Source organism: Chenopodium quinoa, unplaced genomic scaffold (assembly GCF_001683475.1).
Source record: "Chenopodium quinoa cultivar QQ74 unplaced genomic scaffold, ASM168347v1, whole genome shotgun sequence".
NCBI classification, from domain to species: Eukaryota; Viridiplantae; Streptophyta; class Magnoliopsida; order Caryophyllales; family Amaranthaceae; genus Chenopodium; species Chenopodium quinoa.
Window position 1 is genome coordinate 3,636,247 of NW_018743920.1, and position 24,021 is coordinate 3,660,267.

The window sequence follows — 24,021 nt, forward strand, 5'->3', positions numbered from 1 at the left end:
AATGAAATCAATACACAAATGGAAATTTTGGGTAAAACTATCCTAAAGATAGGCTGATTTGTGAACAACTTTTTTTTTTGTTTAGAACTACCCATAAGATGGCAAATGTTTGTCTAGCACTTCCCACAAACGGTTTCCATCCAATTGAGCTGTTTGTGGGGCCCACTCCTATGATTTCCTACTCAATTTTCTCCTCATTCATTACTTTCCCTCTAAACTCATCCAAAAATCTAAATTTAACACAATTTCTCACTAAATTAGGTAATGTTTTAAGCTATTGTTTTAATTCTTGGTCTATTTGGTTGGTTTAGGGTTCTTAATTTACTTCAATTAACATAATTAGGGATTTAATTTAGGGTTTATTAGGGCTTCAATTCAGTTTGGGGATTCTAATTTCTAGGGTTTATGGCTTGAATTGAATTAGGGTTTTGCTTAAAAAATTAGGGTTTTTCACATGTTCAACAATTTATAATTTAAAGGCCACGAATTTTACAGTAATTACTACATTTTACCTCGTTCATCCTTGTTTTCGCATTTAATTTACTTTGCCCTTTCCTTTAACCATTGACAATTTCACCCTCTGACATGGAATTACCCAAAGCAGCAAAAACATGAAGAGGAAAGAGAGGGACAACAAAGAAAAGGGTTATAGGCCCTGTTAATTTTCCAAAAAAGGGATGAATTTGGAGATTTACTTAGGTTAGTTTAAGATGGTGAATGGTGGAAGGTAAAAGAAGAGGAGTGAAAATGGAGGGAAAGTATAAGGAAGAGAGAGATAGTTGAGGAGGGAAGTTATTTGGGTGGGAAACCGTAGGAGTGCGTCCCACAAACGGCTCAATTGGACGGAAACCGTTAATGGATAGTGCTAGATAAACTTTTGCGATCTTACGGGTAGTTCTAAACAATATTTTTGAAAACGGGTAGTTTTTCACAAAACAATCTATCTTTAGGGTAGTTCTACACAAAATTTCCTAAACAAATTGAAACCTTTTGTTTTTATTTATTTATTTTTTTTTTTTTGAAACAATTATCAAAATTTTAATTTGCGAATTAATGAAGGGCATGGTTACCACATTGGGCCACAAAATTAGCTTTAGCAAGATTGGGTTTTAAAAAAGACTTGGGTAACTTTATTTTGGGCTTTATGAACCAGATCATTCAGACGATTGGTAATGGTTTTATGGGATGAATAAGGGAGTTTGGGTAAGAAGTTGTTGTGATTTGAATGGGTAATTCCATTTGGTATTTATAGACCCGCCATTTTGTGGTATGAGCTTTACCATTTTTGTTCCTATTGAATTTTTAATGATTAATTAAGCATAAAAATAAATTTTCAGTTTTCCGTAATCAACTTATGATCTCCGTTCTTAACTTTTTTTTAATCACGTTTAGATTCTAACTCGTCCGATTTTAACAATAAAATAGTGTTTTTCGTGTGTAAACAACGTTTTAATCAAAACTCACTACTTTAGTAGTGAACACCACCCTCTCGTGGCCAAATTCAGCCTTTAAATATGGTTTTCGGGCAGTTTTTTATTTTAACGAAGGTTTAATGTTTAAAATAAATTTTCATATTATTAAAGTTTTAATCTTGGGTTTAAATTGTATTGATTTCATGTGTTTCAAGTCTCTAATTTCATTAAATAAAGGTTGTGGTTATTTTATGATTATAAAGTTTGGAACTTTAAAGTTTAATTGCAAGAATAAATTTTCAGATTCTTGGTTATTGTTTTTGGAGTCTTTAATTACATTGAATTGAGGAATTTTCGGGTTTAAAGTCTACTAACTTTCAATATAATGTATGTAGTGATAAAGATTTCTGTAATTTCAAGCTTTCATGTGTAAAATAAAGTTTCAGATTTTTATAAAGCTCTAAACTAGCTGTAATTTCATGAATAAGTATGTATTTCAAGGTTTTTATGAAGGAAACTTAAAAAACTATATATAAGCTTTTGATTTTAATTAAAGGGAAGGTTTTAAAAATTTGTTTAATTGAATTTTGAAGCTTTTAAAGTAAGTTAGTATTGCTGTAAATTTAATTGCTTGGGTATGATTGGACTATTGTTGTTTGGTTTAGGAGAGGACTTTGTAGAAGGTGATTTCTAGTTTCTAAAGTGGCCAATCAACTCGTTTACTCAAGGTACGTACAAGGATACGAAAACCTTGACTTTAGGAGCATGTTTAAGGACTTGGAAAACTTAGAATCATGTTAGGAAACTTGTAGATTGAGTGAAATTGTTTGGTAGTGAGTTTGATTGATGATTAACGTGATGATTGGTTTGATTCATGTATGAGAAATGCGTATTGATTGTTCTTGTTAGTGTTATTTATGCAATAACTTGCCAGATGAGCTAAGAGGCTAAGGCACATAAATATGTGGAGTGAATTATCTTATTACTCGTTCATGTTTATGAATTGGAATGGGTAAAGGGAGAATTAAAGTCTTATGAGACGAGGTTAATGATTTGAGGTGCCTTATGCACTTAAGTTGTTTATACACCGAGGTAGTTAAAAGATTCAATAATAAATATTGTTTGTCACTAATAAATCAAGAATTGAATTGGAAATTTGAATTGCTTGAATGATAAATGTTTGATTGGTTGAATTACTTTGCATTGAGTCATCACCAAGTCCAAACTTGTAAATCACGTAAAGTGCAAGATGGATGAGCAATAAAACTCTGGATTCGTGCACATTTAGAGTATTGATGGATTGGGGTTCACGGGGTATTAGCCTTGTACTTTCTAGAGGCCGTCTGATCTACGAGTCTCTTGTTTACAAATGCTTTTTAAAACTATAAAGAGTTAGATGAGATCTCATACTAGTTATGGCCACGGAGTCGCGCCCGTCTGCCATTGGATGTTTATTGATGTTTCCGAAAGGAGGCATGGGGTTTTCTTTTATTGATGTTCTAAAGTGGAGCATGGGGAGACAACCTTGTCTATTTCTTAATCCAATCAGTGAATGAAATGAATGAATTATTGTTAGTAATTAGTGAAGTCTTAGTAATGTTAATAGTTGAGACATGTGTTAGAGTCAATAATTAAATTGTGTGTGCTGATTGATTTTTAATAACATGCTAGGAACTCTTTGATATATTTCGTAGCTTGTATGTACTCAGCATTGCTGATTGCATGCTTTTTTGTGTCTTTTTCTTGGTCATGACCTTCGCCCTTCAATGCCCCTGTAATGATCCAATTTTTACACTTGTAATATTGGGGAGCAGATTAATCACGGGTTTTTTTTACATAATCAGAACTTGCATCAAGGTGGTGGGATTTTGAGTGGAGTGTTGGATTTCCACAGTTTATTTCGTTTCATAAGTTTGGATTTAATTTAACTCTGGTTTGATTTATTTATTACTTTTATTAGGTTTTGAATAAGGGCCTTAATGGTTTCAACTTGTAAGACTAAATTTGGTTTTGATTTTTGGTTTTGAAACTTATTGATAACTGAGTTAGTTTTTCCGCTGCTAAATTCTGAACTAGCCTTAACGTTTGAACACGTAGCGGTAGCACATCACTAATTCTTTTGCAGATTGTTAAAGGTATTTACAGGTTTTTAAGAGAGAATTATTGTGATGTTACGTTATAACTTGTACAAAACCTCTCTGCATCCCACTTTCAATTTAGTTAATTATATTGATGATATACTTTTTGATCCAGCTAATTTCTTTTACATTCTACATGTTCTAGCCATTTTGTATTAAAAAAAATTTTGTTCTATGAAATATTTTAGAGTATGTATGAACTAATAAATTATTTTAGCTTTGGGCCTTTATACAATAAAGTACAACTTACAAGTTTCAATTATGTGTTGCCTTTGAGTCTTTGACCCTTTTGTGACTTTGTGAGTGTGTACGGTGTACCTCTATGTACTGTCAAAACCTAAGAAAAACAATTACAATTACTACGTATATGGGTTAAGGTGGTGGACTAATGACATCGCTCTCCACCTCAGTTGCCTGTGGTCTGACAATCAAATTAACTCATTTGAAAGATTTTCCTTATCTTTTTTCTTTAGTGAGAGTTTATGAGACTCAAATGTAAAATTTTCTAAAGTTCTTAGTATATTTTTTTTTAATAATAGGTGAAGAACACTATATTTATATTTTTTTTTTTAAAGAACACAATATTTAAATAATAAGAAGTATGGAGCATTTTAATATAAAATTTGGTTTCAAATTCTATGGTTTTGTACCAATCAAAATTAGATTAAACTGATTTTTATGCTTGATTTGTGCATTTACCAAGATGTATACAATTTGTGTTATTTAATTTTACTGAGAAGTATACAATTTGTGTTAGTTAATTTTTTAACATACTCCCTCCGTCCCTTATTGATAGTCCATTATAGCCAATTTTAAGTCACAAAATTATAGTCTCATTTGCTTTTTTCAAGTACAATCAATATTAATTTTTTTTTACCAAAATTCCCTCCAATTTGCAACAATATTTGTGCAAATTTAAATTTCCTATGTAAATTTTGTTTTTCCATATACTTTTATTACTTTCTCTCTCTACTTTTTTACATATCCAATGTAAATTTCTCTTTCCAATGTACTTTTACTACTTCTTATTTATGTTTATTAATTCTCGTAAAAATTGCTAATAAGGGACTATCATTAAGGGACGGAGGGGTACATTGAGAATATTCTCAATACCAATAGAGTTGCACTCCATTTTGCTTTCTTAATATACTCATACGTTATACAATGTATCTTTATATTTTGCAAATCATTGGTAATTAACTTTGTTGGAGTCCCCGTCCAAAAAAAAAAAAAAAAAAAAAAAAAAAAAACTTTGTTGGAGTCAAAATAGTAATGGTAATTTCTAAATCAACCACATGACTAGCTAACTACTAATAATTGAATTTTTTGTTTTAGGAACTAATAATTGATCTTAAACCTAAACCTACTTTTCAATGGCTTTTTAGGTGGATTATTTGCAAGTCAATTTTTCATCAAGAGTCGTTGAACTTATGTTACAATATTAAATATGAAGTAATTTACATCTACCATTTTGAAAATTTAAAATTAATCACAGTTATAAAAATTAAAAAAATAAATAAAAAAAACCCCGATATTTATAGTGTACACTTGTGACCCTGATTGTTACAAACTCTTTTTAGCACAAGTTACCTTTCATTTCTTTTTAAAAGACAAACCGGACAACATACTTGAGCAAATGTCCAATCTTATAACTAATATATAAAGCTAAACTTTTAACCAGGCTACGAGACAGTGATACTTGGTGTTCTAACTTTTTGCCAAGTGTGCGCCACGTTGGATAGATTTAGATAGACTTCATAGGATAAAAAAAATTTGGAATTCTATTTTCAATCAAATTTGGATAGAATTTTAGGATAAAATTGTTAGTTTAGAGTTTTATTTTCGATAAAATACCAATATTTCAGATGTACATATTGAATTATAATTTTATTCAAAAAAAAAATTATATTGTAATTCTCAAGAATTATCATTTATTTTTTATATCATAATATGTTTTGGAGCAAAAGAAGTAGTTCAAAACGTATAACATCCATTTATTATATATACACTAATCGGTTGAAATAATATACTTTACAATATAATATAATTTTATTACTATGTAGACCTACCAATCAGGGTCGGGTCATGAGTCATCTCGGATCGGGTCACTTGAGGTTACGCGCCAAGAAATGTTCAACCCTTGCCTAAAATTTTGGGTTCGGGTCAACCCAACGGGTTAAGAACATTTTTTTTAATTTAATCTACTTTTTTGCTAATTTTTTTTTAAAAAAAATTATGTATTTAATCGAACATTTTCACCAATATTATTATTAGTCATTACATGCCTACTAGATAACAAATCGTCACAAAAGCACATCAATTGCTAGAGGTAGGCATGGGTGGGGAGGCACGAGCACGACACGGTGGCAGCACGGCTCGGCACGAGCCCGCCATAGGCACGGCACGGTGGCCCAGCAGTGGGCCGTGCCGTGAACAAAATTTTGATAAATCGGCACGGGCACGGTGGGCGGCACGGTCGTTTGGCCCGCAGGCCGGCCCGCGAGCACAACACGCGGTCCGCCAGGCATGGCCCGGCATGACACGGCCCGTGCATAACGGCTACTTTCTGCAGCTTCCAACAGCTATAAACGGCTATATTGTAACAGCCATATTAACGGCTATATTCCAACAACCACTCTAACGGCTAATTCATCATTTTTCCTATAAATACTTCACTTCTTCCTCCATTTTTTTTCCACAATTCATCACCTCATCTATTCTCAGATTTCTTATTCTCTAATTCCTACTCTCTTATAATCTCTACATCTCAAAAAAAAAAAAAAAAAAAAATCTCATATAATCTTTAATTCTCTAATTCTCTCAGTTATAAAAATTAATAAAAAAAATTATAAGTTCGGGAAATTAATTAGCGAAAAGCAATCAAAGTGTCGTTGTAACATCTAACTCAACGTTATTTTAATTTGTTATTGTTATTGCTATATATTAATTTATTATTAGTATAGTTATTGCTCTTGTCACTATTATTATTGTTATTGTTATTATTATTGTTGTTATTATTATTGTTATTGTTATTATTATTTGTATTATTATTATTGTTGTTGTTGTTATTATTATTATTGTTATTATTATTAATCATGGCATCAAACCCGAACCCTTCCTCCTCCTCTAGGAAAGCCAAGTCAAAACGTACTAGTACTAGTAGGGAATTACCAAATTCAAACACTTCAATGCCCTCCCCTAACATGCCCATTCCGAACACTTCCACCCCCTTCTTTCATCCCCAAACCATGGGAGGATTCGAACAATTTGACAATATGTCTCTTTGGACTATGTCTGGTTCGGGATTTCAACGAAACCAATTTTCACCTCATTTATACGGCTCACAACATAAATTTTCTCATCCTACTAGTCAAGGTAGCCAAACACATGCCGCCGGGTCGAGTGAACAATCCATCCAAATGGCAAACACACAAATTCCAAACACATTAGAATGGTGTACCGAAGAGGAACAAGCCGCTACCAACCAAAAGAGTTATGTTTAGGCACATTTTCAATTAAGTAGAGATGGAACCAAAGCCAAGTGTAAGGCATGTAAGAAAATTTACTCGACCGAAACCAAGGGAGGGACGGGACACCTTACTAGACATGTAAAAAAATGTGGTGAACCATCTAGTGATCCAACCCAACCCAAAATTTCTCAATTCCATCCACATGGCTTCACTTATAATTATGAGAGAGATATGGATGAGCTTGGGAGAATGTTAGTACATGCCGAACAACCCTTTATTTTTGCCGAATATGATTCCTTTAACAATTACATTAACCGAGCACTACAACCCCAACACAGAAAAATCTCTAGAGAAACTGTCCGTTCGGCTGCCATGAAATCATTTCAAGAGTATAAATTGAAGTTATATGATGAATTGAGTAATCTTACTTGTAGAGTTTCTTCGACCGCTGATGCATGAGATAGTGGTTCCGGATATCACTATTTGTGTGTGACTTGTCATTGGTTGGATACTGATTGGTTATTACAAAAACACATTATCCATTTTAAAATGCTTGAATACCCCCACACCGATCTTAATATTTCTCATCATTTAATGTAAGCTATTGATGCATATAATCTTGGGTCCAAAATCATGTCTATGACTTTTGATAATGCAACTTCTATGACATTTAGTGCAAATTTAGTTAAAGCACAATTAACTGATGTAATATTATTGGAGATGCACTTCATATTAGATGCATTTGTCATGTTCTAAACTTGTGTGTGAAGGATGGAACCCAAGCAATTGATCCATTTTATCACAAAATTAGATATACTATTTTGTCTATTAACAGCTCTAACATGAGATTTCAGGAATGGAAAGCTTTTTGCAGGCAACAAAGGATAAAGGGTATTAAAATCAAAGGTGGAACTCCACCTATGAAATGTTGAGTATGACAATCGAGTACAAGGGTCCATTAACAATTTTTTATTATAAAAAATTTCCACAATTTGCTTTATTAGATGTAATTGGTCTAACTATGAAAAATATATGCAGTTTTTACAATTATTATAGTATGACAAATTGTTTTTCTTCTGTTTATAATCCTTGTGCTCATTCTTTTCTTAGCAATGCATGTTTACTTGCACAACTTTTTGATGAACACCGATCACAACACGATTATGATGGATATCTTCCATCAAATGGAGGAAAAATGGCGTAAATATTACACTATTCTTCCTATGATTTATATTTTTGCTTCTATATTAGATCCAAGGCAAAAGTATGATGGCACATTTTTATTAATTGATATTCATTTTCAATGCATGAAATTTGAAGACGATGTTGAATCTTATAAAACTAATGTGACCAATCAATTTTTTGCCTTATATAGAGTTTATGAATCTAAATATGGAACCGTGTATCGATTTGCTCCTTCTCAATCATCCAAAAATTTAAGTAAAAGGGCCAAAGGTTTATTTGCACAAGCTGCTAACATGATGTCTAAGTTTTCAGATAGTGAACCATCATCTAGGAGAACACAAAGCGATGTTTCGGAGCTGCAAATGTACTTAAGTTACGACTTCATGAAAGGCATGGACGACGAAGAGAAGTACGGCCTCGACATCCTTAATTGGTGGAAATCACAAAGCACGAAACATCCAATTTTGGCGGCAATGGCTCGTGATATTTTTGCTATCCAAGTCTCCTCCGTTACCTCCGAAAGAGCTTTTAGTGCGTCAAGAAGGGTTTTAGACGATAGAAGAACAAATCTAAAACCCGAAACACTTGAAATGTGTGTTTGTTTCAAGGATTGGTTGGATGCCGAAACTCAATCCCAAGATCGTACTTATGCACAAAACGACGACGATGAAGGAACGTCGGGTTCTACCAGTTCCCAATCAATTCAATTGGCCGATGAACTTGAACAAGAAGAAGAAGACGAAGACGAACAAGAAGAATAATTAGATTACGTACTATTAATTATAGCTATTATTTGTATTATCGAACCCCGTATAATAAAATAAGCAATAAAGTTAAGTTATTCATCAATTATTGTACGATTTTTATCATTATCAATTATTGTATTATCAATTTACCGTACCGATGTATAATAAAATAAGTTATTCATCAATTCTTGTGTTATCGCACTAGTCAATTTTTTAATTATATGTGTTGTTGTTTTTTGCTAAATAATAATAAAAATGTATAATAATTAAAAAATAAAATTAATTATAATATATTAATAATAAAAATAATAAATAAGTAAGAACTAAAATAATAAAAATAAGAGAAATATAAAGAGCAATAATAATATAATAATAGTAAAACATAAATTAAAAAAATATTTAAATATATCGATTAAAAAAAAAAAGTGGGCGGCTCGCTGCCCGGCCCGGCCCGGCACGCCAAGAACGTGGGATGTCCGTGTCGTGGGATGGGGTGTGCCGGCACGGCACGGCGCGGCACGAGCCACCACCAGGAGAACAAACGTAGAATTTTAAATGATGAAAAATAAATATTAAACTAGCAAATGTATGTTATTTTCATATATAGTAAGTTGTTGCATCCTATATTTAAAAATAAACAAACGTAAAATTTAGTGGATATTGTAGAAGATTAATGATTTGATTATTATCCAATGGTGGTTGGAAATTTTACGATGCAGAGCAAATGGAGATAGCAAATTCAAAACAACCAGGAGAACTTCTAAATTGGGAGGACATACAAAAGATGAAATACTCATGGAATGTGGCATGTGAAGTGCTGCGTACTTGCGTTTGGCTCCTCCACTCCAAAGTAGTTTTAGAGAAGCCATTTCCGACTTTATGTACAACGGATTTGAAATTCCCAAGGGTTGGAAGGTAATTTCACTATAACTTCTAATCATTTATTTTGAGTTCTGTTCAATCAAGTCAGGTCAGTTTGGCTAGGTAATTGAGTCATAACTTAAACTTTCACTAAAAGCAAAGGTTTTACAATTAGCTACTAAATCATGCATGTTCCACATCTTTCACAAGTTTGACCTTTGTACTAAACTCATAGTCCATAAACTAAAGATTAGCTAACATATATAAATGTACTTAATTGCAGCTATATTGGGGTGCAAATACAACACATTTGAACCCAAAATGCTTCCCAGAACCAAAGAAATTCGACCCATCGAGTTTCAATGGGCCCGGGCCAGCACCATACGCATTCGTACCCTTCGCAGGGGGACCAAGGATGTACCCAGGAAAGGAGTATGTAAGGCTAGAGATATTGGTGTTCATGTACCACATTGTCAAGAGGTTTAAATGGGAAAAAGTGCTTCCTGATGAGAAAGTTATTGTTAATCCCAATATCCCATGCCTATCCCGGAGCATGGCCTTCCCATCCGCCTTTTCCCACATCCTCAAACTGCGGTTGCTTAATTTGATTGGGAGACAGGGATTCTTGTGTCACTTTTTTTTTTTTTTTTTTTGGGTGTTGAGAAAGCCGCAAGAACAATGATATAGATAGGTTAATTAAATTCCCAATATTTTATTAGTATTTTACTAGTGTTGTAAGTGTTGATGGCTTGTTACATATGATAAATCCCAATGAGATATAGCCATATAGTACTAGAATTTATTTTATAACTACTAATCTAAATAACATATCAATTTCGTTTAATTTAAGAAGTACGTACTTTTTATATTTAGTACTTTGCATTACCCTATAAAGATTATTATATTTAAATATTTGGTCAAAACAAAACACGAGAGTACATAGAAGATGATGAAATGCTTGGGGTGAGAGATGTTGTTCCAAAATGGTTATTGCATAATATCTTGGAATCCGATCAGCCATCGTGGCCCACCGATATAGAAGTATGTGTGTGTTATGTGTGAAAACAATCACCTTGAATAAGGTTCACTTCTAGATAGACATGGGAAAAGACTAATTGGTAGGCTAGTGTTTGATGGAATGAGCACCAACACAAAATAAGCACGTAAGCTGACTTCAGGGGTGTGTTCCGATTTCACTAGAAGTGAAGCGACGACGAGCCAACGGAGAGCCGCGCTTAATGAAGTCGATTTACTTGTTAAGCAGCTCGATTTCTTGCTCATCCTCACTAAAATACCGGCATCGAGTGGGTTGAGATCCGGCATATTCCGAGACTAAGTTGCAAGAGAAAGGAGAGAGAAGGTGAAGGTAGGATGGTGCCGTACAACAATGACAGGAGAGAGAAAGTGCAGTAGAGAAGATGGAAGTCAGGAAGAACGAAGAAGAAGAACTCGATTAAGGGTTTTAATCCTAGAAAAATTTGGGGAAATGTTGGCCCAGATTCTTTTTTTTTTAAAAGTTGGGTGATTTTATTGAGCTAGTTGGGTGATTGAATTAATTTTGGTGGGAATACTTAATCTAAAACAGTATTTTCATTTAAAAATATTTACTAAAAAGAGAAAGAATGAAAAAAGTTGCATCTAATGTGAAATTTCCGTTTTTGGCAAAAGTTGCAAATAATATATTCCTGAGATAGTATGATCAAAATAAAATAGACCTCGACCCTGTTCTTTAGAGCTGCTCTGCTCTGCTGAGTCCTGCTCTGCTCTACTTCAATCTGCCCTACTCTGCTTAAAAATAATAATTAATATTGAATTATTATAATAAGTAATATTTGATAATAACAATAAATAATTAATATTTAATAATTATAATAATAATAATAATAATTAATATTTAATAATAATAATAGTAATAAAAACAGTAATTATTATTATTATAATTAATAAAAATAATATTAATAATAATTGATTTTTTATAATAAAAATTAATATTTTAAATATAATATCAAATATTTAAATTTAATAATAATAATAATAAATTATTAATATTTAATAATAATAAATAATTAATATTTAATAATAATAAATATTTAATATTTAATAATGATATATAATTAATATTTAATAATAATAATAATTATTACTATTATTATAATACTAATAATAATAATAATAATTAATATTTAATAATAATAAAAATAGTAATAATAATAATTAATAATAATAATTGATTTTTTTTGAATAAAAATTAATATTTTAAAGATAATAACTAATATTTAAAATTAATAATTATTAATTTTTAATAATAATAATAAAATAATAATAAATAATTAATATTTAATAATAATAATTAATTAATATTTAATAATAATAATTATAATAATAAATAATTAATATCTAATAATAATAATAATAAATAATTAATATTTAATAATAATAATAATAATAATAAATAATTAATATTTAATAATAATAATAATAATGATGATTATTATTATTATTATTATTATTATTATTATTATTATTATCATTATCATTATCATTATCATTATCATTATCATTATCATTATCATTATCATTATTATTATTGTGTCGTGTGCTGGTATTGTAGGTATTAAACATCGGCATAATGTTGTTCGGGATGCCCTTGTTGATGTCTGCTACAGATCTGGGATTTCAGCAAGAAAGGGGTTGACATAGGGTTGTTTGGAGGGAATGACGGGGTCTTCAGACTTGCAGATGTGTTACTTTATTCCTGGGATCGTGGTCGCAATGTATGTGTGGATTTAACAGGGTCTTCTTCTTTGACACATACAAGGCTATTTGACTTTGTCCATGGACGGGTTGTGGCTGATGCGGCTCATCAGAAGCGGGTGAAGTATGAAGCTAGCTGTCGGCTGATTGGATATGGTTTCATTTCCTTCTCCTTTTCTTCACTTGGGGAATTAGAGAAGGAGGCTGTTGCGTTGCTGAAACGGGTTTAGAGGTGCTCGACGACGCAAGACATTGAGGCTCGTGCTGCAACTCATATCTTCACTAGGGTAAGCTTTGCTATAGCTAGAGGAGTGGGGGCCCAGATTGTATCTCGGCTTCCCACTAATTTATTGTAGGTTGTATGACCTACCAATATGTGTTTTCTACCGGATGGGTGTTCCATTGTTCTCTATCTCGACGCCGTGCTCTGCTTGTTCTTGGGTTTTTACTGGGGATATTTTCGGTGATCACGCGGTGTCGTGTGCTGGTATTGTGGGTATTAAATATCGGCATAATGTTGTCCGGGATACCCTTGTTGATATCTGCTACAAATCTGGGATTTCAGCAAGAAAGAAGGTTGACATAAGGTTGTCTGGAGAGAAAGACGGGGCCCTCAGACCTGCAGATGTGTTACTTTATTCTTGATATCGTGGTCGCAATGTATGTGTGGACTTAACAGGGTCTTCTCCATTGACACAGACAAGAGTATCTGACTTTGTTCCTGGACGGGTTGTGGCTGATGCAGCTCATCGGAAGCGGGTGAAGTATGAAGCTAATTGTCGACTAATTGCATATGGTTTCATTCCCTTATCCTTTTCTTCACTTGGGGAATTAGAGAAGGAGGTTGTTGCGTTGCTAAAGCGGGTTCAGAAGTTCTCGACGACTCAAGACATTGAGGCTCGTGCTACAGCTCATATCTTCACTAGGGTAGACTTTGCTATACATAGAGGAGTGGGGGCCCAGATTTTATCTCGGCTTCGCACTAATTTATTGTAGGTTGTATGACTTTGTCTGTTTTTGAGATTTAATAATAATAATAATAATAATAATAATAAAATCTGCTTTGCTTTGCTCTGCTGACTCCTGCTCTGCTCTGCCTAGAAGCCCCTCGTCGTAACCCTCGTCTCGCCAAAAGAAACACTATATGACCATGTGCACCGCGCATGCTTCGGGGTGATAGCAATAACTACACAATTACTCCTTTTTCGCACAACAGCTCTCACACTTAAAGAGAGACCACTCTCGGAAAATTATCCTTTAGATCTGTGAATCGAAAAACTCTGAAATTCACAGAAAATCTTAACGAAAAATGGAATTCACTTTACCATCTCAATTTTGATGCTATAAACTAATTCCTTCATCATTTCATTCTTCGATCGAGTTGTTTGATCTGTTTTCATCGCACATTATCAGGTTAATTTCTCTCTCCTCTTATCTGATGTCTGATCATTTTGATTTCATTTCTTAGATCGATGATTTTGATTAATTGCGATTATTTTGTTTTAACCTTTGAATTAAGGTTTGTGATTTGCTGAATTTTATTAGATCTAGTTCAAATGTAGTGTGAATTTGTCGGTAAGAGCTTGTTATCCAGATTAGGGTTCTTGTTTGTTAATTTTTGATTATTAGGGTTAATCTGTTTGTGGGTTTGAGTTTTCGTTATGATATGTTTTGTGGGATCGAATTAGGGGAAATGTAGCGTGTATGATGTGTTGATTGTTGGGGGTATTGAGTGAATTGTTGTGATTGGTGAGATTTGTTATTGAATTTTGTTTTTCGTTTATCAGATCTGAGTAAGAGGTATCGAAATCATGGAGAAAACTTGTACGCTATTGGTGCACTTTGATAAGGGCACACCGGCATTAGCCAATGAGATCAGGGAGGCATTGGAAGGCAGTGATGTGCCGGCGAAGGTAGATGCAATGAAGAAGGCTGTCATGATTTTATTGAACGGTGAGACGATCCCACAATTATTCATCACCATTGTTCGGTATGTCTTACCTTCAGAAGATCACACTATTCAGAAACTTTTGCTGCTTTATTTGGAAATTATTGATAAGACTGATGCTAAAGGGAAGGTGCTCCCTGAGATGATTTTGATTTGTCAAAACCTAAGGAATAATTTGCAACACCCTAACGAGTATCTTCGAGGTGTTACGCTTAGATTTTTGTGTCGTTTGAATGAGAGTGAGATCATTGAGCCATTGATCCCATCTGTGTTGCAAAATCTGGAACATAGGCATCCATATGTTAGGAGGAATGCTATACTTGCTGTCATGGCTATCTATAAGCTTCCACAGGGAGAGCAGCTTTTGGTAGATGCACCAGAGACCATTGAGAAGGTGCTCTCCACTGAGCAAGATCCATCAGCAAAGAGGAATGCATTCCTCATGCTCTTTACATGTGCCCAAGAGAGGGCAATTAGCTACTTATTTACCCACATTGAGCGGATCTTGGATTGGGGTGAGCAGCTTCAGATGGTGGTTTTGGAGTTGATCAAAAAGGTTTGTCGGACCAATAAGCATGAGAAGGGGAAGTACATAAAGATCATTATATCTTTGCTCACTGCCCCTTCAACAGCTGTCATATACGAATGTGCTGGTACCCTAGTTTCTCTATCATCAGCACCTACAGCTATTAGGGCCGCTGCTGATACTTATTGTAAGCTACTGCAGTCACAAAGTGACAACAACGTCAAGCTTATTGTGCTTGATCGTTTGAATGAGCTGAAGACTTCTCATAAGGAAATCATGGTTGAAATGATTATGGATATTCTTCGTGCACTTTCTAGTCCTAATCTTGATATCAGGAGGAAGACTTTAGATATTTCCCTTGAATTGATTACTCCTAGGAATGTTGATGAAGTAGTTCTCATGCTGAAGAAGGAAGTGGTGAAGACTCAAAGTGCTGATCTTGAGAAGAATGGAGAGTATAGGCAAATGCTTGTTCAAGCCATCCATACATGTGCTATGAAATTCCCAGAGGTGGCTAGCACAGTTGTCCATGTGCTAATGGATTTCCTTGGAGACACAAATGTTGCTTCAGCTATTGATGTTGTAGTCTTTGTGCGGGAGATCATTGAGACCAATCCCAAATTGCGGGTCTCCATCATAACAAGGCTTCTGGATACCTTTTATCAGATCCGTGCCGCAAGAGTTTGCTCTTGTGCTCTGTGGATTATTGGGGAGTATTGTCTTTCTCTCTCCGAAATTGAAAGTGGAATCGCTACCATTAAGCAATGTCTTGGAGAACTTCCATTTTACACTGCCACTGAGGAAGGAGAGGGCCAGGATGCTCCTAAGAGGGACCAACTAGCCAGCAGTATTACAGTCTCTTCTAGAAAGCCTGTGGTTCTTGCAGACGGAACTTATGCCACTCAAAGTGCTGCCCTAGAAACTGCTATGTCACCCCCTACCTTGGTTCAAGGTTCGTTGGCTACTCAAGGAAATCTGAGATCTCTGTTGCTATCTGGTGATTTTTTCCTTGGCGCTGTTGTTGCCTGTACTTTGACAAAGCTTGTTTTGAGGTTGGAGGAGGTTCAACCATCCAAGGTTGAAGTGAACAAAGCAATAACACATGCCTTACTATATATGGTGTCCATGATCCAGCTTGGGCAATCACCTGTTCTCCCACACCCTATTGACAATGATGCTTATGATAGGATAGTTCTCTGCATCAGACTTCTGTGCAACACCGGTGATGCAGCTAGAAAAATTTGGCTTCACTCTTGCAAAGAAAGCTTTGTTAATATGCTTGCTGACAAGCAATTCCGTGAATCTGAGGAGAGGAAAGCCAAGGCTCAGATTTCTCACTCTCAACCTGATGATCTCATTGATTTCTATCATTTGAAGAGCAGGAAGGTTAGTGTGATTTTTCTATTTATTTATGGGTGTTGGGTGGATGGTAGAATCGTGTTTATCAAATTTATTAGATAGGAATAGATAAAAACTATATGATTTATTTTTTAATGGTTTATGAATTGTGTTACTTTTTTTCAATCTGCATAGGCTGCATTTATCATACTGTCATACAGAATGGCTGCTCACTCTTTAAAATATGCTGTTGTTACCATCTTTATTCCAAGTTTAAGTTAGTTTTTATTTGATACAATTACTGATAGTGATAGGGCTAGCAGACATAAAAAAGTTCAAGCTGTTCTCTAGTCTAAATTTCCGAGTTTGTTATCTTGAACTTTCCATTTTGCTAGTGTGGAAGAAGATTAATTTGATAAATCCCGGCCCGTGAAAGGTGCATTAGACCTTCACTGTTGTAATTATTATTAATTTTTTTTTAATTTGTTAAAACTGGCATCTTTTTGGGACTAAGGCTTTGTTGTTGTTGTTGTTAAAAACTGGCATCTATATTTATCATATAGAATGGTTGTTTACGCTGCAAGATTTTCTAGGTCTTTCATTTCTCGTGAAACGTTATCTAAGTAATATTTTTCTTGGCAAAGTATACCTAGTTTAAGTTTTTAAATGCAGCTGAACTATGCTCAAAAAGCGCATAGGATTGCCTTATGCAAATAACTTTTTCCAATTGCCATAATTATCACAGATTATCTTGCCTTCGTATACGATTTTTCATACGGTAAATGTCTTTGCATTCATTAATATTTGTTACTTCCTCTCCTCAGGGCATGAGCCAGTTGGAATTGGAAGATGAGGTTCAAGATGATTTGAAACGTGCAACCGGAGAATTTACCAAGGAAAATGATGATGCGAATAAACTTAATCGCATTCTTCAACTCACAGGGTTCAGTGACCCGGTTTATGCTGAGGCCTATGTTACAGTTCATCATTATGACATTGTCCTTGATGTTACAGTTATCAATAGAACAAAGGAAACCCTGCAAAACTTATGCTTGGAATTGGCAACCATGGGTGACCTTAAACTCGTGGAGCGTCCACAGAACTATACTCTGGCGCCAGAGTCAAGCAAACAAATCAGGGCTAACATTAAGGTCTCCTCTACTGAAACAGGAGTTATATTTGGAAATATTGTCTATGAGACTTCAAATGTGCTTGAACGTAATGTTGTTGTCCTCAACGACATCCACATTGACATTATGGATTACATTTCTCCTGCAACCTGTGCTGATGTTGCATTCAGATCTATGTGGGCTGAGTTTGAATGGGAAAACAAGGTATGATTTATATTTTCAATGTTCAATATTACTTTTTATTTCTAGGAAATGCGTTGTTATTTTGCTTTCTGAACGTGTTCTGAAAAAGAGCTTATACAGTCTGTTCTGTGTTTTGTATGATTATATTTCAAAGGTCATGTTGTCTTCCATCTGCTTGGTCTGTTGCCATCTTGTGGTTACTCTTTGTTAGATTCCATTTGGTTTTTTTGGACATTATCTGGTGGTTTGTTTCCAACTTGTCTGTTCAAGAGAATCTTTGTTGAAAACTACAGTGGTTGAATTGTATAGTTTGTAATTACTCTTATCCATGTGTTTTTTTTTTTTTTTTTTTTTTTTGGAAGCTCTTATTCATGTATTTTATATGACAATGTTTGCTTCTTATATCTAGCAGATTATCACTTGACTGCACTGGGACTAACTTTTCCTCATTGCGTGTCAATTGATTAATTAGCTGCCATGTTGTGTGTCAATTGATGAATTAACCTCTGTCCTTTACTCCCCAAGTGGGGGAAAACTTTGATCACATAATTTAGGAACATCCTACAGGCTTCACTGCTCTCAGTTCTATTTATATGTTTTTTTTTGGGTATGAGAACCTTGGTGTTTGGTTTAATAAATTTTGATTTCTTCTGTAACTACACTTGGTTTGGGTGTTGGACTAAACTAAGTCCTTTAATCAGTTATCGCTGTGTATGTGAACTTGACATTAATTGGATGAACTAAGTTAAATTGTAGAAATGTGTGGATTCCTCAATTTTACCATGCTTGTTTATTGGGTGAGCAAACAGTGGAAAAGTAAAAATGGCGAAATATGTGGATATGTTATTTTATTGAGCTTAGTTGTCCTTTCAAGAACAATAGAATAACTGGGAGATATTGAAAATGCTTATGATTCTACATACAATATAATAGTTTTTCTCATTGAACAAATATTGAAAAGTGGTAAGTAATTTCTACAGTTTTGACTCCTTTCCATAGTTTTGACATTTTCCCTTTAGTTTAAGATTCTTGAACACATTGAATGTGCCAGTTTGAGACTAGCCTTTTCTTTGCTTGTTAATAAGAGTCAGAAACTAAACCTGATTCCTCCCAAGTTTAGTCACATGTGTCATTTACTCGACCTCTAGAACAAAGTTATCACGAAGTATTTAACTATCTTGGCTGCTATGACAATTTATGCCATGTTTTTGTCTTGCTTAATTGCTATTTTTATTTTCTAACTGAGGTATCTTTGTAAATTACTTGCATAGCTTTTGTACTAGTACTGTTGTCCTCTTGCAACATAGTCATTAGGTGTTTTCAGGCTTTTACAAATTATATGATTGATAAGATTAATTATGTATTGACATTTAATTACTGGGTATTACACTAGTGTTTTGTTGGTCTATGCTTACTGCAGTGTGTCCTTTTTCTTAAGGCTAATATCTCCTCTTTTATATCAACCCTGATCTATAATATTCATTTGGGATGTGAATGCCTTTTACTCATTTTAGTATCTAAATTAATTTTCCCTGATCAAGCGTTATAACTCTGACATTGCCTACAGGTTGCTGTAAACACTGTAATTCAAGATGAGAAGGAATTCCTAGATCACATTATCAAGTCGACTAACATGAAATGCCTTACTGCACCGTAAGTCCTGTGATGCAACTATCAGCTTTTTCTAAGACATATTAATGATTTTGCTTCAACTAGTTACTAGATATTTTCTCGCCTTGCCAAGATGATTGATGTATGCCTCCACTTATTGATCTGTTTTTCTGTTTGATATCAGATCGGCCTTGGAAGGAGAGTGTGGTTTCCTTGCAGCAAACTTGTACGCTAAAAGTGTCTTCGGTGAAGATGCTTTGGTGAACGTGAGTGTTGAGAAACAATCAGATGGCAAGCTCAGCGGTTACATCAGAATTAGGAGTAAAACACAAGGCATTGCCCTCAGTCTTGGGGATAAGATCACACTGAAACAGAAGGGAGCTGCTTGATCAATATTTCGTCGTTACATTATAGGAGTTTCCCTGTTCCTGCTTCACCATTATTCATTGTGTCATGTTGCTATCGGCATGACTGTTGCATATCCTTATACGCACTTGTTTCTTAAAAGAGGGAGATTTTTGATTTTACAGTTTTCCAGTGTCGGAAAGTTAGCCTAAAGTGGATATTCATTTCTTTATGTCTTGAGATGTATGTCTTATGTTTCCCTCATTTTGTGCTTTCAACTGAGGTATACTTTGTACAATGTAGACCTCTCCCTCGAGGTTAAATGATTAGCTGTTCAATCTTTTCTCCATTGCCATTTCCTTCTCTATCAACTGTGTTTAGCACTTACATCTTTCTAGCTCTCTGAGTGCCTTCGGCAGGACACAATTAATTGCACACACATGCCGCATTTCATTGTAAGAGTTCGACATATGACACTATGACAGTAGGTATATCATGGCACAAACTTGCTTATTTCCCACAATAAGGTTAGATGCTGGATTGTCTTTCAAGGGTCAGAAGGCTATGTTCACATTATTTTGAGCCTAGCACAGTACGCAGCTTTTGTCAAATTACGTGTTTCGTCTTATGTCCTGTTGCCTCTGATTTTGCCACATAATTTACATTCACCAATTCAATTAGATTGCTAACTTAAATTTGGAGACACCTCCATAATTAAGGAGGTATGAAACACAAATTGGTACATGATTTCAACCGAACTTCTGTAAATGTGTTGGTTCACGGGAAATTTCATAGGAACTTTGGCTTCAAATTGGTATGTTACGCGATTTTGTGATTTTTGTTTTGGCCAATAGGAGTCAAGATAAATATGCTCCTCCTGTATATGTAATTTATGTAGGTTGATAAACTATGAACTTTTTGCTGCTGCTTTGGTTATCTTCCAGTGGTTGAACTGCTGCTGTAGTGCATGCTAGTGCCAACAGCATAGAACAAAATCCAATTACTTGTAAAAACTTCCTATAAAAGCTAAGTCAAAACTTTTCTCTTACTTTTAGTAATCTAAGAATTAAATGTTACTACTTAATTAATCACAATTCTTATGTTCAGGTACATCTATCAAACATGATATTTCATCCAAAATATTCGTCCGACCAAGCCGCAGCAAGTCTTCCACATAGGATCGTTAGTTATTATTTGCAAGTTTTCTGATGGTATGATATTTAAAATTTTTCATTCAGGACATCACTAAAAGTATCTCAAATAAATAGTTAGTTGAGGTTAAGTAAGAATCTTGCCCCAAAAGTAAGGATTGTTTGTTTAGAATCTGCTGGTAAACCCCCCCTTCTCCTGACTTATATTTGGTAAAGTTTGGTGAAGATAGTAGATATGGATTTCTCAACTCCCAGTTTTAAGGACAAGAAATCTGATAACCTGTTGACTTACCTTTACATATTTCCTTGCATATGTTTCAGAACTCAGAATTGTAAGCTACTCAAAAACACCAGCCTTATGGTTGATTCGCAGATTGGCGGTTGCTGAGAGCAACATGGACAAGCTCTTAGCTGCTAGGCAGTGCCTAAAAGAAAGTCTTGAGAAATCAAATTCTTTGGCTTCACAGATAGATGAAACCAAGTCAAGGTTACAGAAGATAAATGATAACTTACCGATATTATCAACTGAGCTTCGTTCTACTTACTCTCGAAAATCCACTCTTTCTGCAGTGGGAGAGCATGTGGACAGGGCCTTTGGACCTGTAGCGGCAGTTTTGAAGATACATGAATCTGTTTGTGGCCTTGAGAGGTCGCTCATGGAAGGCCCCATAGGCGGTGATATCATGGGGTATTTGCTAGTAGTGAAGCAATTCGAAGAGGCACTGATGTTTCTGTCTGACAACTGTGGGCTAGCAGGGCAGTGGATGGAGGATATAGTGAAGCTCTTGGATGAAAATGTAATGGCTGATGACAAGTACATATTGAATGTGAAGAGGTCATTGAGGGTTCTTTCGGAACTCAAGGACATGGAGGCGCATGCTAGGCTCAACGGAGGACTTTTAAGCAATGCATTTAACACATTAGAGCTCACATTCAGGAATTTAGTGAAGGAGAATTCTAGCACCAATGCCTCATTCACAGAGCCGCAGGTTCACAAACTTCAAATCATTATTGAAAGGTTAAAAGCACACGATAGGCTTGAGAACTGCATGACTATCTTTATTGATGTGAGGAGCTCAAATGCGAGGGCAGATTTACAAGCCCTTAATTTGAGCTACCTTGAAGAAGAAATCTCTGAGTCAGATTCTATTCAGAAATTTGAAGATCATACAGTTCAATGGGGTGAGCATTTGGAGTTTGCTTTAAAGCATATACTTCAAGCTGAGTATGATACTTGCAAGACAGTCTTTGAGAAGTTTGGTTCAGAGATTTCTCTTGGATGCTTTGCAAAAATCACAGTTCAATCGGGTTTGTTAGAACTGCTCAAATTTGGCACTAGGATTACTGAGGCCAAAAAAGACGCCATCAAGCTTCTAAAGTTGCTAGACATATTTGCAGTCTTGGACAGCCTGAGGGCAGACTTCAACCTGCTTTTTGGCTCAAAAGCATGCCTAGAGATTCAAAATCTTACACGAGACCTCATCAAGCAGGTAGTTGAGGGTGCGTGTGAGATATTTAAGGAACTCTCCCATCAAGTTGAGGCCCAAAGGTACAACATGATGCCTCCTTCAGATGGTAGTGTCCCTCGGTTGGTTACCTTTGTCACTAACTACTGCGTCATGCTCCTAGAGGACAATCACAAGCCGATTCTCTCAAAAGTCCTCTCCATCCATCAAATTTGGAACAAGAAAAAGTCCCACAATGGAATTCTGAGAGAAGAGTTCCAAAACATACTGGATTCCTTGGAGGTTAACTTAGAGACATGGTCAAAGACCTTTGAGGACAATGCACTGTCCTACTTTTTCCTTATGAACAATTACATATACCTGTATGAATTCTTGCAGGGAACAGTATTCGGCGATCTCATGGGAGAAGAGTTGCTACATGAGCACAAGCGAAAAATGCAAATCTATGCTCAAGCATACTTAAAACATAGCTGGGGAAAGCTTCCTGCTATACTAAGTGAAGATGAACTAATACTATTTTCCCTAGGAACAAATACTCAAGAACTGGTGAAGAAAAGGTTTCGAGGTTTTAATGAAGCGTTTGAAGACATGTACAGGAAGCAATCCGAGTGGGTGGTAGCTGATAATACACTGCGAGAGAAGGCATGTCAACTCATAGTTCATACAATTGTTCCAACTTACAGGTCTTATGTTCATAATTATAGTTACCTAGTAGAAAATGAGTCTAGTCCTAGTAAATATGTTAAGTACTCTGCATCAAGCTTGGAGGCTATGCTTAGCTCTTTGTTCCAGCTTAATGTAGCCAAATTTGGTCGTAGTAACAGCTCAAAATCGAACCATTTGATTGGGAAACTGCGCAATGCTGTTGCTAATCAGTTTCGTGTTGCTCCGATCAGTACATGATAACATGACCTGTTGTATACTTGTATATACAGCTTTCTGTTTTCTGCTGTAGTTCAGTCTAGTCTGAAATGCATATTCTGATGTCTTTGTACATATTTTGGTTAAATATAACTTCAGCTTCTTATTGTCTACACCCTCTCCTTTTGAGAAATATAATCCCATCTTGGAGAGTGGATAAGACCAGAAGTTCTAAAACCTCCTATTTCATCAGGGTGTGCCAAAAATAAACACATCATCCATTGATTCTTTCCTGAAAATTTATCTTAAATAAACACAACTATGGTTGGTCAAAACAAAAAGTAGAAATATGTGGAGCATATATAGATGAGTAAATAATTAGTATCAATTTTTTCATACCAAAAAAAAAAAAAAAAAGAACTAGGATGAGATGGGGAGTTCAAACATACTTAGAATATTTTCTCTGTTTTTTTTTTTTTTGAAACCAAAATATTCTCTGTTTCAAACTGAATTGTTCTTGCTTTCTAGTATTTCACACTTCTAAATGCACATCTTTGGTCATCAATGGTTTTAATTCCATTATTGATAAAAATTATGAAAATTGATATTTTGAAGCTACACATCGAGCAAATATTATGTTATTTCCTGATATATCAACAAATTGGTTGTTGTTCAAAGGTTTAATTGGTTATCCAAGGCATTCCAAAATTACTAAACAAGGGATGAAGGGGGGAAAAAAATCACTTGATGTAACCTTAAACACACAAGGGCAATAAAAGAATACTAAAATGAATACACTATCGTTTTTAATTTTATTTGATAGGTAAGGAGAAGACGTCCTATCAAATTAGTCAACCAAGCTCGGGCACATGAGGGCAAAGCCCTTTGGTGGGGTG

The 24,021-nt window shown here is 34.7% G+C and overlaps 2 protein-coding genes and 1 pseudogene across 2 annotated transcripts; all 3 read left to right on the top strand.

Moving 5' to 3' along the window:
* The first annotated feature begins 9,714 nt into the window (after window positions 1-9,714).
* Window positions 9,715-11,586, top strand: LOC110687607 (annotated as a pseudogene).
* A 2,163-nt stretch (window positions 11,587-13,749) lies between these two features.
* Window positions 13,750-20,014, top strand: LOC110687983 (coatomer subunit beta-1). Its single transcript, XM_021864643.1, has 5 exons — window positions 13,750-13,979; window positions 14,354-16,426; window positions 17,203-17,712; window positions 19,259-19,344; window positions 19,487-20,014. The coding sequence occupies exons 2-5, from the start codon at window positions 14,378-14,380 to the stop codon at window positions 19,689-19,691; spliced, it is 2,850 nt and encodes a 949-aa protein (XP_021720335.1). The 5' UTR covers window positions 13,750-13,979; window positions 14,354-14,377; the 3' UTR covers window positions 19,692-20,014.
* Window positions 20,015-20,877: 863 nt separating this feature from the next.
* On the top strand, window positions 20,878-23,298 carry LOC110687984 (exocyst complex component EXO70A1-like). The gene has a single exon (XM_021864644.1). The coding sequence runs from the start codon at window positions 21,194-21,196 to the stop codon at window positions 23,165-23,167; it is 1,974 nt and encodes a 657-aa protein (XP_021720336.1). The 5' UTR covers window positions 20,878-21,193; the 3' UTR covers window positions 23,168-23,298.
* Window positions 23,299-24,021: the final 723 nt, after the last annotated feature.